This window comes from Neovison vison, chromosome 7 (genome assembly GCF_020171115.1).
Source record: "Neovison vison isolate M4711 chromosome 7, ASM_NN_V1, whole genome shotgun sequence".
NCBI lineage: Eukaryota > Metazoa > Chordata > Mammalia > Carnivora > Mustelidae > Neogale > Neogale vison.
Window position 1 is genome coordinate 189,689,237 of NC_058097.1, and position 16,967 is coordinate 189,706,203.

The following is a 16,967-nucleotide window of genomic DNA, read 5'->3' on the forward strand; positions in this document are numbered from 1 at the left end:
ACTACCCATGGACATACCCCCCGGCTCCGGGGTGGGAAGGCTCTCACGCGGGTCTCAGCCTCCTGTCTATGTGCTGTGATTACATCAACCTCCCCCTTGGTTTACGTCCACAGACCCACTGATAAGGACCTACTACATTTCACAGGCATGACATTCACAGTCTCCTTCAGTCCTCACGAAAAAGTACTGTTCCCGTTGTACAGATGAAGAAACTGAGGCTCCCAGAGGTCAAAGTAACTGACACCATTAGGACTGGAAGGAGCCTCAGGAAGATCCTGTGGCCCCACTAGTCTAAGTTGGCCCACGTCTCAGGAGGGAGGGGCTGGACGATGGGGGTCACTTACAATGGCCTTTCCTTTATGACTCCCCCCCAGGCCATCTCTCCCTGGTCCCAAGAAGACCTGTCTTCCTGGATGGCGGGGGCAACTGTCTATACACTAGTCTCATGGCCCTGACCTGCTGACCTCTTCCTCTTGGCTGATTTCTTCATGTTAGTTCAACATTAACCCAGAGTGGTCAGCACAAGTCCTCAGAGTCCCCGGAGCGGGCGCACTATGGCGCACATCCGAGGCCTGTGGGCAGCGGGCTGCCTGGCCCTCGCTGTCCTGTTGAGCCTGGTGCGCAGCCAGCATGGTAAGGGGGCTTGGAGGCTGGGACCAGCTGGCAGGCTGGGATGCGGGCGCATGGGGCGGGGTCTGCTGGCTTGACCGAGAACAACAGGGCCAAGGCCCGGGTGGGTCTCAGCCTACAATACACGACCTCGGGAAGGAGTTGGGTGCTCAGGTCTGGATGGACCGGGACATCTCTCCTGCCATATGGGGAGCGGAGCGGGCTCTCTAGGGAATGGAGGGGAGCTAGGGGGCTTCTGTGGGCAGCCTTTTGGGCCCTGCCACCATCCCAGTCAGCCCCGTTAGGAAGCCAGGAGGGCAGGCTAGGCAGGCTTCCTGCCCCAACGGTGGCCACGACTGCCTGGCTCCTGGAGGCCACTGTCCCACGCCCCTCCTACTGCAGTGTTCCTGGCCCCTCAGCAAGCATTGTCGCTGCTCCGGCGGGTCCCACGCGCCAACAGTGGCTTCCTGGAGGAGGTGCGCAAGGGGAACCTGGAGCGAGAGTGTGTGGAGGAGCAGTGCAGCCACGAGGAGGCTTTTGAGGCCCTGGAGTCTGTCACCATCACGGTGAGGGGCGGGCTCTGCAGCGCCGGGTTGGGTCGAGGCGGGGGTGGTGGGTGAGGTCCCTCCAGGTGGGCCCTCTCTAGGACCACAGAAAGGCAGGGGAGTCCCAGCTCTTCAGCTGTTGGTGACAATGTCCCCTTGGGCCTCATTTCACTGGGCTGCCAAGATGAGTGACCTCAGCCATTCTTCTTCTTCTTCTTTTTTTTAAGATTTTATTTATTTGACAGAGAGAGAGAGATAGCCAGAGAGGGAACACAAGCAGGGGGAGCGGGAGAGGGAGAAGCAGGCTTCCCGCTGAGCAGGGAGCCCGATGCGGGGCTCAACCCCAGGACGCTGGGATCATGACCTAAGCCGAAGGCAGATGCTTAACAACTGAGCCACCCAGGTGCCCTCTCAGCCGTTCTTGAAGGTCCTGACCCCTGGGCTGTGTCAAGGTCCGGCAGCCTAGTGAGGCTCCAGGCCATCAGGGGCCCCTCTATCTTCCGATATCTGTCTGCACTGAGGTTTCCGGAGGCCCCAGCCCACATGGCTGCTCAGCTTTAGCCCGGCTGCTACTGTGGGGTGTGGGACTCTGGCGAGGCCTCAGGGTGCCGGGAGCTCTGTGTGGCCTTTCCCTTCCTCAGGACTCTGCCTGGGCCCCACGCGTCCCCTTCTCCGGCCTAGCCCATCTGTGGGAACCTTTTTGGTCTTGGTTGGCAGGGGGGCTCCCCTCTCCTCAAATCCTCCTCTCCCCGGTGGGCTTGGGCTTCTGGAAACAAAAGTAAGAAACTACCACAAACTTCCCCAGAAGTTTCTCCTGCATGACCAGGGTAAGGGAAAGAGGAAAGTATGAGGAGAAGAGATAAAGTCTACTGAAAAAATGAAACGAAACAGGACATGCCACAGCCTCATACCAGCTCTTACTTTTCAGGAGGTGTTCTGGAGCAAGTACATAGGTGAGTGCTCCTGGAAGGGGTTCCTGGGCACCCCAGTGCGAGAATGCTCTACTCTGGAGAATCTTCTGGTCCACCTAGTGATCCATTTCTCCACCCATGCCCCTTTCCCCCCTTCCCCCCAGCTTCCTTCCCTCCCTCCCTCGGTTCCTTCCATCCGTCTCTCCACCTCTCTGTCTCCGCACTCTGTTCCACCCATCCTTGACTTGAATCCCTCCTGTCCCTGCCCCAATCTCAAAAGTGTTTCTGGGTCTTTTTCAGCTTGTGAGTCGGTGAGGAAACCTCGAGAAAAGCTCATTGAATGTCTGGATGGTGAGGAGCCGAGGCGGGGGTGGGGGCCCGGGTGGGAGCGGGCAGCCTGGGAGAAGAGCAGAGTGGGGTGGGCCAGGAAGTGCGGCCCAGTGCCTGACCTTGACGTATGGTTTCTGAAGTCAAGGACAAATCTTTGCATCGGGCTCTGTGCCTGGCAGTGAGGAAGATGATTCCTGATGGAGGAACAAATGCATGAATGGATGAGGAATTCATTCTCATGCGAGCCCCTGCCAGTCTGTCTTCCCCGCCTCCAGGGAAGAGCCCTGATGAGGTCACATTCATTCTCCAGAACCTTGTGTGACTCCCCATTGCCTCCAGAATAAAGCACAAGCTTCTTGGCCTGGCAAACTTGGCAGGTTCTGGTCTTAACCGTCCCTTCTGGCCTTATCTTCCATTGCACCAACCATGGGCACAGACCTCCAGCTACTCTGACCTCAGGCACTTCTCTGAACATGCCAGGACGCATCTACCTCCTGGCCTTTGCTTTCATTGTCACCTTCGCCTTTCCTGCAAACTTCCTTGTCCTTTAAGGTCTAGCTCAAACGCCACCACCTTGCTGAACCTGCAAGGGGTCTCCCCCCTCCTCCCCAGTCTTCTGAATACAACTTTAATATAACACTAGACCCCAGTTCTTTTTTTTTTTTTTTTTAAAGATTTTATTTATTTATTTGACAGACAGAGATCACAAGTAGGCAGAGGCAGGCAGAGAGAGAGGAGGAAGCAGGCTCCCTGCTGAGCAGAGAGCCCGATGCGGGACTCGATCCCAGGACCCTGAGATCATGACCTGAGCCGAAGGCAGTGGCTTAACCCACTGAGCCACCCAGGCGCCCTAGACCCCAGTTCTTGATAACTCTTTAGCCACTGGCCATGCTTTAATTTGTTAAATAACCTCCCCAACAGACATTTTACTCAGCCCTTGCTATGTACCAGGCACCGTGTCAGGTGCTGGGCATTTTAAGAGAATGAAGGAGCTCCCCCATCTCATAAGGAAACAAAAATCCAAGGTACCCAGTGTGATCGCTGGAAAAGCTCTGTCGCAAAGGCCCTGACCTGAGGAGCTCTGATGACAAGACAGGCAGACCTGGGTCGGATTAGAAGGACCTTGTTTGCTTTGTCATCCCACTGGCCACAAGGAGCCACGACTCTAAGCTCCATGAGGGCAGGGAGCTACCTAGACTCTGTTTATTCATTGCTATGTCCTTAGTGCCTGGCCCCCGGTTGTCACGTGGACGGTGGGCATCAGTGAGCTTTAGTGAGCGCTGTGAGATAGACTGGGGGACGGCCGGGTGCGGAGGAGGTAGCTGAGGATACGCGGGTTGAGGGTCACGGAGCAGAGGCAGCCTGGCGGAGGCGGACAGACAGGGCTCTGCTAAGTGAGAGAGGGGACAGAGCCGCGGGGCGAGAGACCGAGGCTGGGATCTCTGCAGGCAGCTGTGCGGAAGGTCTGGGTATGAACTACCGGGGGAATGTGAGCGTCACCCGCTCGGGCATCGAGTGTCAGCTCTGGAGGAGTCGCTACCCACATAAGCCTGAGTGAGTGACAGGCCGGCCCGGAGGCCAGGGGGGCAGAGAGCGTGTGGCTGGGAGACCCCGGATGGGCGGTGCTGCTGCTGAGCAATTTCCTATTCCAGAATCAACTCTACCACCCACCCGGGGGCCGACCTGCAGGAGAACTTCTGCCGTAACCCGGATGGCAGCACCAGTGGGCCCTGGTGCTACACCACAGATCCCACTGTTCGGAGGGAGGAGTGCAGCGTCCCTGTCTGCGGTGAGCTGGGGAGGGCTGGGCGGTCTGTGGCCAAGGTCAGGGGTCTCCAGAGGGCCTGCCAACCTGGGACTGGAAGCCAGATCCCGGCTACCTTCAAGCATGGGTTAGTCATTTCAGCATATTTGGGCCCATGGGGCAGTGATGGCAGGAGACCCGCAAGAGCTGGGCCCCTGCTGCCTCCCCAGTCTTTGCTTCTTTGTTTGTTTGTTTGTTTTAAGATTTTACTTATTTATTTACAGAGAGAGACACAGTGAGAGAGAGAACACAAGCAGGGGGAGTGGGAGAGGGAGAAGCAGGCGTTCTGCTGAGCATGGAGCCCGATGAGGGGGCTCCATCCCAGAACCCTGGGATCATGACCGAGCCAAAAGCAGATGCTTACTGACTGAGCCACCCAGGTGCCTCTTTGCTTCCTTGTGACCCAAGCTGTGGCTCATTCCAAATATGCTTTCCTTCCTGCTGGAGGCCCTCTTCCCTCCAGGAAGCCCTCCCCTAACCATTTCAGGGAACGTGCCCTTTTCTGAGCACCGCAGAGCAAAGCTCATAGTGCCCGGCCCCGCATGATGCTGTCCTTGTTCTTCCACAAGATGCGTCAGTGAGCTCTGGCCACAACAATGCTGCGAAACCCACAAAATCACAAACCACCACAAAAGCTTAGGGCCATACACCCATAAGCATTTCTTTCTTGTGTCTGAGGGCCGGCTCGGGCAGCTGAGCTGCTGTGCTTTCCTGTGTCTGCAGTGGCGGCTAATGTGGGCTGAGCTTGGCTGCTGGTTCTGCTTCCACCAAAAGGGGTCCCGCTGAGATGGCTCCCCATGTGGTCCCGGTCTGCTCCACATTACTCATCCTGGGGCTGAGGCTGAAAGGCACCATCTCCCAGGGGGATGGCAGAGGCCAAAAAACTATACAGAAACACACAGTGTGTCTCAAGGCCTAGGCTCGGAACTGGTGCATCGTTCTGCCCACATTCATTGGCCAGGGTGAGCCTCGTGCTCCAGGCCAAAGTCACACCTTTGCTTGCAAAAGCACAGGACAGAGGATGAGGATTGAGGCGGGATAAAGAGTTAGTGCCCGCACTCAACCCACCAAATAGGGGCTGGTGTTCTTCGTCCTCCATGCATCGCTGCTGGGTCCTAGGACAGGTCTTACAGCAAGCCACCAGTCATGGTAACAAAATATATACCCATATACCAAGCCTGCCCACCGCCAATGCCCCGCAGACCCGCAGAAACCCGCCTGCTGGGCATGTAGGCAGCCACAGTCCCCACTCCTTTTCCTCCTCTGCCGCTACAGAAATAGACTCCTTCTGTAAAGACTCTGGGCAGCCACTACCAGCAGATTACAGATAGCCCAGGAGGTAAAGCCCAGTTGCTCTTTCTGACTCATGATGCACCAGATATAGCATGAGTTTTAACTCTCTGGGCAACCCTGCAAGAACATAGGGTCACCCCTTTTATAGGCAAGTGAGGTCAGAAAGGTCGAGTTACCTGAGGTCACATAGGAAGAAGGTGGCAAGGTAGGGAGTCAAACCCTGACCCCCTTGCCGCGCCGGGTCCCACCCCACCTACTCTGCTCCCCTGCATCCCCACCCACCAGGCCAGGGGGGCGTCACTGTGCCCCTGACCCCGCGCTCCGGAGGCTCCACCGTGAATCTGTCACCCCCATCGGAGGCCTGCATCCCTGAGCGTGGCCGGTACTACCAGGGTCGCCAGGCGGTGACCGCCCATGGGTCCCCCTGCCTGGCCTGGGCCAGCAGTCAGGCCAAGGCCCTGAGCAAGGACCAGGACTTCAACCCTGCCGTGTCGCTGGTGGAGAACTTCTGCCGCAACCCGGACGGGGACGAGGAGGGCGCGTGGTGTTACGTGTCGGAGGAGCCCGGTGGCTTCGAGTACTGCGACCTGGACTACTGCGGTGAGGCTGGGTGGGGGCCTGAGCCGGGGGCGGGGCCTGGGGCGGGGCCGAGCGGTAAGCACCGCCCCCGGGGGCAGGGCGGCCCCGCCGCTGGGGGGCGCGGTCCGCTGCAGCCCTGTCTCTGGGCGGAGGGGCGGGTCTGGCCCCCCGCGCAGCTGAACCCGCTCCGGCCCGACCCGAGTTCCCGAGGACGCCTTGCGCTGGACTTTCAGCCAAGGGCCTTCAAGGTCTCCCGGAGGTGGGGAGGGGGGCTGCGCGCGGGCTGGCTCGGCCAGGCTCCAGCCGTGCCTGCTCCCCGCAGAGGAGCCGGTGGAGGAGGTGGATGAGGACGTGCTGTCGGTGGACCCGGACGCGGCCATCGAGGGGCGCACCGGTGAGGAGGAGTTCCAACCCTTCTTCAACGAGAAGACCTTTGGCGCCGGGGAGGCAGGTGAGGTGACGATGGCTGCGGAGGCGGGGGGTGGGGGGAAGGGGACGGGCTGCCTCTCACACCTGACTTGCTGTGCAGACTGTGGGCTGCGGCCTCTGTTCGAGAAGAAGTTGGTGAAGGACAAAACGGAACACGAGCTTCTGGAATCCTACATCGACGGGCGCATCGTGAAGGGTTGGGACGCGGAGGTTGGCCTTGCACCCTGGTGCGTCCTAGGGGCAGTCCCCAGGGTCCCCGCTGGGGCTGCCGTTCCCTCACAGGCCTGGGCTTCCCAGATGATGACAACCCGCACCCCTCTGAGATTAGGGCTGTTGCTTCTTACATGCAGAAGGCGAAGCTGAGGCCCTGGGAGCTTAAAGGTTCTGACCCTGGAGCTGTGCCAGGCTGTGCAAATTCTGGACTTGTAGAAGCTGGGGAGGGGTGCAGAAAGCAGAAGGCAGCCCCTCCGTGTCATGTGGAGGCCCCGGTCGGCCAGGGCAGCCAGCTCAACCTGGGGTCTGGGCCCAATGGGCACCTCTGTCCAGTGCTTAAACCTGGGACTTTCTTTCTTTTTAAAAAGATTTTATTTATTTATTTGACAGAGATCACAAGTAGGCAGAGAGGCAGGTGGGGGGGCGGAGCAGGCTCCCTGCTGAGCAGAGAGCCTGATGTGGAGCTCGATCCCAGGAAACTGAGATCGTGACCTGAGCCGAAGGCAGAGGCTTAACCCGCTGAGTCACCCAGGCACCCCAAGCTGGGAGGTTTTTTTGTTTGTTTGTTTTTTAAAAGATTTTATTTGACAGAGAGAAGCACAGTAAGAGAGGGAACATGAGCAGGGAGAGTGGGAGAGGGAGAAGCAGGCTTCCTGGTTAGCAGGGAGCCCGATGCGGGGCTCAATCCCAGGACCCTGGGATCATGCCCTGAGTCGCAGGCAGATGCTTAACGACTGAGCTACCCAGGCGCCCCCAACCTGGGACGTTCTACTTTAGCGCAGCCCCCCAGCTCCTCATGTTTCTCACTCCCCCTCCCAGGCAGGTGATGCTTTTCCGGAAGAGTCCCCAGGAGCTGCTGTGTGGGGCCAGCCTCATCAGTGACCGCTGGGTCCTCACTGCTGCCCACTGTCTCCTGTACCCACCTTGGGACAAGAACTTCACCGAGAATGACCTTCTGGTGCGCATCGGCAAGCACTCCCGCACTAGGTACAGAATGAGGGGGCCCGTGGGTGTCTGTCATGGGTCAGAGTCCTCCAGAGTGACCATGAAGGGTTCTGGTGGCTCTGGGGCCTGTGGGATATGTCTGTACACGGCCCACAGTAGAAAGCCCAGCAGACTTTGCTGGAAAGGCCATTTGGCCCTGTCTGGACTGAGGCTTGAAGACAGACTGGGGCTTTGCAGAGAGTGAAGTCCTGTGCGCCTGCCCCAGCTCCTCTGCAGGCACCAGCATGTGGCCCAGGTGTGAGCTCCGAATGGAGGCTGTTTGCATCAGGGCGCCGGCCTGTGTTCTTCCCGCACCTGCTGGGACTCTCTGACTCCGAAGCCCGGAGCAGCTTCAGGCCGGGAGACACGGCCAGGGCAGGAGGCAGCCCTTTCCCCTCACAGGTGGCCCAAGGGTCACCCCGATTCCTGGGCCCTGAGCGCAGGCAGGAGCTGGCTGCCCCTCACCAGGAGGTTTACCGCTTCCCCATTTCCTTCTTTGCACAGGTATGAGCGAAGCATCGAGAAGATCTCCATGCTGGAAAAGATCTACATCCACCCCAGGTACAACTGGAGGGAGAATCTGGACCGAGACATAGCCTTGCTAAAGCTCAAGAAGCCCATCATCTTCAGCGACTACATCCACCCCGTGTGCCTGCCTGACAAGGAAACTGCAATCAGGTGGGCGCTGGAGGGCGTGGGGGATGGGGGCGCCCAGGGCTGAGTTCTGGGCTCAGCGGACCCTCCCCTTTCCAGGCCTCAGGGGCTTGGAGGAAACCCAGAAGTTCTTCTGTGCACCACTGTTTGAGATTCTGGTCTCCAAGGGGCAGTGTTGGGGCCGGGATGCGGGTGGGGGGACTTCCGGAAGGGTTGGTTCTCATGGGGTCCTTCTCCCTTCCCCTCAAAGACTGCTTCGCGCCGGATACAAAGGTCGGGTGACCGGCTGGGGCAACCTGAAGGAGATGTGGACGTCCAGCGTCTCCGAGGTGCAGCCCAGCGTCCTGCAGGTGGTGAACCTGCCCATCGTGGAGCGGCCGGTGTGCAAGGCCTCTACTCGGATCCGCATCACCGACAACATGTTCTGTGCCGGCAAGTGCCGCGGGCGTGTCTGGGCCTCCACTGGGGGCGTGGGGCCGCTGGAGACGTGGGAAGGGCACAGACCTAGTCAGGTCCTGGATCTGGGCACTGATAAGTCAAATGGCTTTGGGCAAAGTTGCATAAACTTTTGGAGGCTCAGTTTCTTCATCTGTGCGATGGGAATGCAAGTCTCTGTCCCATAAGGTTGTAGGAGGGCTAAATGAGGTAGTAGATCTAGTAAGGTGCTAGGTCATGGTGCTAGTCACTGGTTCCATCGTCCATCTGTGGGAGTCCAGATACCAGCATGAGGCCGTGGGTGGGGGCAAAGCCTTGTTCTTTCAGTCATTCAGCAAATACTTTTTGCATGCCTGTTGTGATCAGTATTTACAAGGACCCAAACATAATGCCTGTGTCCTCACAGAGCTTCCTTCCTAGGAGGGAGTGTCCGTAAGCAGATGTAGAATCTAGCAGGAAGAAAAATGAAGCAGAGGGCGCCTGGGTGGCTCAGTGGGTTAAGCCGCTGCCTTCGGCTCAGGTCATGATCTCAGGGTCCTGGGATCGAGTCCCGCATCGGGCTCTCTGCTCAGCGGGGAGCCTGCTTCCTCCTCTCTCTCTCTGCCTGCCTCTCTGCCTATTTGTAATCTCTCTCTGTCAAATAAATAAATAAAATCTTTTAAAAAAAAGAAAAGAAAAGAAAAGAAAAATGAAGCAGAGTAAGGGAGAGAGAGCTGGAGACAGGGCAGTCCAAATAGAGTGGTTGGACAAGCCTAGAGATGGTCTCTCTGAGGAGAGACGTGAAGAAGTGAGCTAGTCTAGGGCAAGTGCCTTCCAGGGTGAGGGAGAGCAGATGCAAAGGCCTTGGGGCAGGAGCCTGCTTAGGGTGTCTGAGGAACAGTGAGGAGCCGGTGTGGCTGGAGTGCAGTAAGCACAGGCAGGGCAGCAGTAGATGAAGGGAGGGAGGTGGCAGGCAGAGGATGGCAGTTAGCTTTGTCCAAATAGCTAACCAGCTGTCCCTACACCATTTAAAAAAAATTGTATCTTTGCCCCAGGTAATTTGATTTTTTAAAAAGATTTGACTTTATTTATTTGTTAATTTTATTTTTTTAAAGATTTTATTTATTTGACAGAGAGAGATCACAAGTAGGCAGAGAGGCAGGGAGAGAGAGAGGAGGAAGCAGGCCCCCTGGTAAGCAGAGAGCCTGATGCAGGACTCAATCCCAGGACCCTCAGATCATAACCTGAGCTGAAGGCAGAGGCTCTAACCACTGAGCAACCCAGGTGCCCCTATTTGTTATTTTTAAAAAAGATTTACTTATTTTATTATAGAGAAAGAGAGCAGGGGGAGGGGCAGAGAGAGAGAGAGGGGAGAGGAGAGAGCCCCAAGCAGACTCCGTGCTTAGTGCAGGGCCCGATGTGGGGCTCTATTCCACAACCCTGAGATCACGACCTGAGCTGAGATCAAGAGTCAGATGCTTAACTGAGCCACCTAGGCACCACTTTAAGATTTTATTTTATTTTTTTTTTAAAGGTTTTCTTTATTTCTTTGACAGAGAGAGATCACAAGTAGGCAGAGAGGCAGGCAGAGAGAGAGGGGAAAGCCGGCTCCCTGTTGAGCAGAGAGCCTGATTCGGGGCTCGATCCCAGGACCCTGAGATCATGACCTGAGCCGAAGGCAGAGGCTTATAACCCACTGAGCCACCCAGGTGCCCCTAAAATTTTATTTTTAAGTAATCGCTACACCTAGCATGGGGCTCAAACCTACCACTCTAAGGTCAAGAGTCACGTGCTCCATTGATTGAGCCGCCAGGCAACCCTGTTTTTTTTTTTTTTCTTTAAGTAATCTCTATAACCAATATAGGGCTTGAACTCATGACCCCAAGACCAAGAATCCCGTGCTCTACTGACTGCCCCAGTAATTTGAGATGTCACATTTCTCACATACTAGGCTTCTATTTGTACTTAAGTCTGTTTCTATTAGAAGATACTCCATGTGGTTCTCCTGGTCTGTTGTCTGTTCTAGTAAAGCACTGTCTTGTTTTGCTTACAGAGGCTTTAGAGTATGTTTTAGTACCTGGTAGGGTTTGTTGTTTCTTGCCGTTTTTCTTTCCAGTGTTTTCCTGGTAATTCTTGAGTGTTTATTTTTCCATATGAACTTGGGTGCCCACTCGTCTAGCTCCATAAATAAAAGCTGATGGATATTTTTGTTGGGAGTGTTAAATTTATGAAGTATTTTGGGAGGACTGACATCCTTTTGATGTTGAGCCATTCTTTTCAAGGATAAGAAATGTCTGCTCATTTGCTCAAGTCTATATTGTATCTTTCTAGAATACTGCCATATATTATGATTTTTTTCTCCTTACCCCTTTATTTTAAATATTTGTGTTTCTTGAGTAAATTAGTGAGTGGTTCCAAAAGCAAACAAGATATCTAGGAATTTGACTTTTCAGTTAGGCCTGATGCTTTTCAGTTCTGTACCTCATTAATTTCTCCTTTTATCTTGAAAGGTGTTTTCTTCTTTATGCTTTGTTTTAGTTTGTTGTTCTCTTTCTAGCTTTTTGAGCTGATAATTCGGTTAATTTTTTGTTGTTGTTCTTTAATTTTTACTGAGTAGGGCTATGCATTTTCCTCTGTTCACAGAAAACACTATGTAGTGTTTTCATTATTATTTTTTGGAAATTCTGTAATTTTAGTTTGTACCCCTCTTTCACCCAAGAGCTGTTTAGTAGGAGGTTTTTAAATTTCCAGCTTGGAGGGCCCTTTTATGTTTCAATTTTGGTAGTAATTTTGAGTTTTGCCACACTGTGCTCCGAGAGTATTGTTTGTAATATTTCTACTTTATGAAACTGATTTCTTTTTTTTTTTTGCGAGAGAGCTGTTTGTTCAATTTTTGTGATTGTTATGTGTATACTGGAGATGTGTAGGTATGTTCTCAGTTATCCATGTATGAAGTTTGATTCATATCCAGAAAGTACCTTATCACTTGTTATCTAGGTCATTTATTTTTATTTATTTTTAAAGGTTTTATTTTTCAGTAATTTCTACATCCAACATGGGGCTTGAACTCACAACCCCAAGATCAAGAGGCACATGCTTCACTGACTGAGCCAGCCAGGTGTCCCCGTTTAGGTCATTTATATCCTTACTTATTTTCAGTTCACTTGATCTGTCTTATACTGTGTTCGTGTTAAATTCTGCTAGTGTATTTCTGTCTCCTTGAATTGCTTTATAAATGTGGTTGCTGTGCTGGTCAGTGCAGATATTCATAACTGTTATTCATTCATTGCAAATTGTGGCTTTTAGCATTAAAAGTGTACTTCTTCACATTATTTTCAATTTCAGGATCACCATCTCTACTGTGTTGTTTCCATTAACCTGATATACCTTGTCGTCCATCCCATTACTTTTAACCTCCATGAATCACTTTGTTTTGCCTTTATATCCAGCATAGTTGGGTCTTGCTTTTTGCGAGTCAAACTAAAAATCTTTTTCTTTTTTAATAGGTGAGTTAAGCCCATTCCTATTTATTGATGTGATTGAATAAGTATTAATTCATATTATTTTGTAATTATGTTTCATCTGCTCTGCTTTTTCCCTGTGCAATCTTTTTTGTGTGTGTGTTTTTAAATATACATATTTAGGAAGGTTTGCATTTTTGTTCCAGTGATTATCTTTGGGCTCCTACCTTTTGAAATGCCCATAGTTCCTTCTTTCTTTCTTTCTCTTTTTTAGTAAAGATTTTATTTATTTATTTGTGGGAGAGAGAGTGAGAGCATGAGAGGGGAGAAGGTCAGAGGGAGAAGCAGACTCCCCTTAAAGCTGGGATCCTGAATTGGGACTCGATTCAGAGACTCCAGGATCATGACCTGAGCTGAAGGCAGTTGCTTAACCAACTGAGCCACCCAGGCGCCCAGTTCCTTCTTTTCTTATATGACCTTTAAATTGTTCACTCCCATCTATTGGCTATACAGCAGTCAGGGAGTTTACTTTCCTCTTTCGAGATCTTTGATATTTTTATTTTTTATTTATTTATTTATTTATTTATTTGACAGAGAGAGAGATCACAAGTAGGCAGAGAGGCAGGCAGAGAGGGTGGGGGGAAGCAGGCTCCCTGCTGAGCAGAGAGCCTGATGTGGGGCTTGATCCCAGGACCCTGAGGTTATGACCTGAGCCGAAGGCAGAGGCTTTAACCCACTGAGCCACCCAGGCCCATGGATTTTGAGGCCCATGCATTTTTTTCTACTTGTCGGAACAGTTAATCAGCCCTTTTGCCGAAGCTTCCATCACTTGTTTGGATGAAGCTTGTCGTTTAGTAGATGCTCCAACAATGGTTACGGGTGTAGACTTTCCTGTTTCCATATGTTTACAATTGTTCTTTTGTTGTCTTGACACCTTAAGCTCTGCTTGGCTGCATATAAAATCCGTGGTTTACATTTCCTTTGATTTTTTTTTTTTAAAGTATGCCTTTGTTGTTGCTTACTTTGTATGTTGTTTTTGAAAAATCAGATGCTGGAGTCATTCTTTGGAACTTGTAAGGTGTTTGGTCTCTTGCTTGGAGGCCTTAAGGGCTTTTTTCCTTCATCCTGAAGTTTTTCTGGGCTCTGTCTCAGAGTGGAGAGCTTCGGGCAGTCTGGTCAGCAGCCCAGTGTGGCCCCTTTCAGCATACATACACCCCCAAATCTTACTTTATTTCCGTGAAGTTTTCTTGGATTATATCATAAATATTAGTTTTATTCCATGGTTTTATTTTTCTTTTTGAGAGATTCAGATTTCTTCCTTGAGCTGAATTCCATTTCAGCCTCTTTCTGCTTTGCATTTCTTGCTATTGTTTTGTTCTTTTATTTCTAATTTTTGGATTTCTTTTTTTTTTTTTTAAAGATTTTATTTATTTATTTGACAGAGAGAAATCACAAGTAGACGGAGAGGCAGGCAGAGAGAGAGGGAGAGGGAAGCAGGCTCCCTACCGAGCAGAGAGCCCGATGCGGGACTCGATCCCAGGACCCTGAGATCATAACCTGAGCCGAAGACAGCAGCTTAACCCACTGAGCCACCCAGGCACCCTAATTTTTGGATTTCTGATGCAAGGTGTTTGTTACTGTACAAACTGGCTTGAGGAAATTTAATTCGGTTATAGTTGTCTTCTATTTCATGGTGGTGTTTTGGGGGACAATTTTTGTTAGCTGAGGTGTTTTTTTCGTATATTTTTGGTTTGTTTGTTTTCCTGTAGTATCTTGGTGTGGATCGATTTAGTTGCCATTCACACGTGTTCAGGGTCATTTACAAGATTCCAATTCAGCCGCAACCACTTCTTTTATCCAGCAGATATTTATAGCCTCACCACCACATGAGTGTTAACTATTAACATAATTAGTTAATTAAATAATTAAATATATTAAATTGATTTGAAGTTTGGGTGTTCTCTGTATTCCGGTGATGAGGATTGTGTGTGTGTGTGTGTGTGTGTGTGTGTGTGTGTGTGGCTTCTGTTGGTCTCCACGTTGTTCCATATTCTTTATGGAGGGTATGAGGGCGATTTTGGATAAAGGCAACTGCCGTTATCCTCAAGCCACCTGTAGGTCTCAAGTATTTTCTTTTTAAGTCCTTCTGCCTGTTGAGTAGCGAATGGATTGTGGAGGTGGGGGGAGTAGAATTCAGGAAACTTGTTCAGGGGAGAGTTACACGTGGTGTGACCGGGGCGGAAGCGGTGAGAAGTGGCCGGTTGGGATGTGGGTCCGAGACGGAGCTGAGAGCCGAGCCGAAGGACTGTGTGTGTGGGGTAAGGACGAGGCATCGAGGAGGACCACAAGAGGTCAAGTGTACACTCGCCAACTCGCTGTCTTCAAGGGGGGTGTGGGAGGGTGAGCTCTGCGCCTAAACCCTGCTGTTCTCCCTCAAGGTTTCAAGCCCAATGAAGGGAAACGAGGGGATGCTTGTGAAGGTGACAGTGGGGGACCCTTTGTCATGAAGGTAAGCATTGCGAAGGCTAGGAGGGCGGGGAGGAGTAAGGAGGGCCTGTTTTCAGAAATGGTTGCCTGACAGGGTACTGCTGCCATGCTGTGGACTTACCCTCTTGGAAACCCCATGTTTCTTCCTCAGAGCCCCTTTAACAACCGCTGGTATCAAATGGGCATCGTCTCATGGGGTGAAGGCTGTGACAGGGATGGAAAATACGGCTTCTACACACACGTGTTCCGCCTGAAGAAGTGGATACAGAAGGTCATCGATCAGTCTGGAAGTTAGGGGGCTGTTCACTGCAAAATCATAAAAACCAATCCAGCAGGATTATTTTTGTGGTTTGTTCCTGAAGCTATATAGTTCCAATAAAAGTGGCTGTCAACAAGCCTCCATGCTCCCAGTGCCATTCGTGGGCAGGTCAGAAAGAGCCAGCATGACTGGATGAACAGGACTTAGCGAGTCCACCACTCCTAGAATGGGGGGTGGTGGTGGCAGGGAGGGCAGGGGACGGGGAGGTGGCAGCCTAAGGGGCTGAGCCCTGAAATGCTCCAGACTCGGGGCCTTCATGGGTTCCCTCATTTAATGCTCAGACTAGAAGTATCTTGTCCAAGGTCACCCAGCTGGGAAGGGTTAAAGTTGGACTTGAAACGGAAGATACTGAAGCCTTGCCTTTCAGTCACTCTGCTATTGGGGCGGTAAGGTGCTCGTCCCAGGAACAGAGCGAGGCAGGGGGAACAGACCAGAGCAAGGAGGGGTAAGGAGGCACATCTTTCTCTTTTATCTTTGACTTTCCTAGTAAGTCCCTACATCCTTCCGAATACCATTAAAATGACATCAGATTTAACGCCCCCCAAAGGCTAAGTATTTTAAGTGGCTTCATCTGGGAGCACTGTGGAATAGGGTGGTTAGGAGTATGGGTCCCAGAGTCAGACCGCCCGGCTTCATATCCTGGCTACTCCCATAAAAGGGAGAACCATGGATGAGTCAATGACTTCCAGGAGTCTGTTTCCTCCCGTAGAAGGTATGAGGACATTCTTACCTAATATGGGTATGAGGATGAAATTAGGTTATTTGCAGTGTGCACTTAGCAGAAAGCACAGGGCCCAGCATGTGGTCCGCAAGTCATCGCTGCTCTCATTCCCACTCCTGCCTGGTGCTGGCGGAGTTCCTCTGCCACCCGCTCCTCTCGGCCCTACAAGGAGCTCATCAGTGTGGTGGTTGCTTCTTGGAATTTCCACTCCCATAGTAGTTACAGACTTGGGCAACTGGCATTTCTAAGAAATGGGCCTTTACAGCTGCCCAGTCACAGCATGTTCTCCAACGTCACTGCTGGCAGAGTCACCGGTCCAGGCTGGAGCGCGGCTCGGACACACGCTGCCCTTCCACGGAGTGCCACAGACTTGCCAGACTTGCCCCGTGGCCTGCTGCCTCTTCCATCCGGGGCATTTGTGACTTGGGAGCTGGACACCGCAGCTCGCCACCGGCACCACGTTGACTTCCGACTGGTGTGGCAGGTGGATCACTGGACGACTGTCTGGAGGACCGTGTCCAAGTCCTGCTCCTGAGCTTGGGAGTGAGGTGGCGGAAGAGCCCAGACAACGCCATGGTTACCGTGCTTGGCCTCGGATCTTCAGCTACGATCTTAAAACTTCATGGTGTGAAGTGGGAAGGGACCAAAGGTAGGCACTTTTACCCACTTCCCTCCCCTGTGTTTTCCCTTCCCCTTTTTCAGTCCATCAAGGAACAGAGAATTAGGACTGAGTTCCTTGTCCTCGTTATTTGGCTCTGGCCAACCAGGAAGCTGGGTAAAAACTGGGAGTTCAGTGAGTTTGCAGGACCTTGGCAGCCCAGAGCTTTCACCAGAGCGGGGGGAAGGGATTAAGACTTCGAACATCCCAGCTCTGCTTTTGAAACAAGGGCACGCATTCTCAAGGCTGCTTCCCTCCAACACAGCTGTAAGCCCTGCAAATTCCGGACCTGAGCACAGCCACTCCTTCCAAGTGCATCGTCCTAGTCCGGCAGCGAGCGAACCCTCCGTCTTCCTTCCAGGGAGGCCTACTCCTGCGTTCCCACTACAAGGGAGAGTGCAAGTGTGATTTCGGGCCGCACAGGGGAAGGGGACACCTGAAAGCCTTGACTAGAATCAACAGAGCACTCGCTTTCTGTCTACCTTCCATTTCTTGAGCTCCAGCTGGGTAGATCACCTAGAAGAATTCCTTGACCCTCCTGGCTGCCCAGGAAGTC

General features: G+C 52.4%; 1 protein-coding gene across 1 annotated transcript; it reads left to right on the top strand.

The window, feature by feature from the left end:
• Positions 1-528: 528 nt before the first annotated feature.
• F2 (coagulation factor II, thrombin) lies at positions 529-15,110 on the top strand. Its single transcript, XM_044259205.1, has 14 exons — positions 529-633; positions 1,012-1,175; positions 2,083-2,107; positions 2,366-2,416; positions 3,844-3,949; positions 4,048-4,184; positions 5,778-6,092; positions 6,394-6,522; positions 6,601-6,727; positions 7,533-7,700; positions 8,202-8,375; positions 8,602-8,783; positions 14,665-14,735; positions 14,865-15,110. The coding sequence occupies exons 1-14, from the start codon at positions 555-557 to the stop codon at positions 15,006-15,008; spliced, it is 1,872 nt and encodes a 623-aa protein (XP_044115140.1). The 5' UTR covers positions 529-554; the 3' UTR covers positions 15,009-15,110.
• The last annotated feature ends 1,857 nt before the right edge of the window (positions 15,111-16,967 follow it).

Bases quoted from the DNA above. Each gene is read 5' to 3' on its own strand.
- F2 (XM_044259205.1), top strand. From the start codon at position 555: ATGGCGCACATCCGAGGCCTGTGGGCAGCGGGCTGCCTGGCCCTCGCT. The intron at 634-1,011 runs GTAAGGGGGCTT...CTCCTACTGCAG, and splicing joins CCTGGTGCGCAGCCAGCATG to TGTTCCTGGCCCCTCAGCAA. The intron at 6,523-6,600 runs GTGAGGTGACGA...CTTGCTGTGCAG, and splicing joins CTTTGGCGCCGGGGAGGCAG to ACTGTGGGCTGCGGCCTCTG.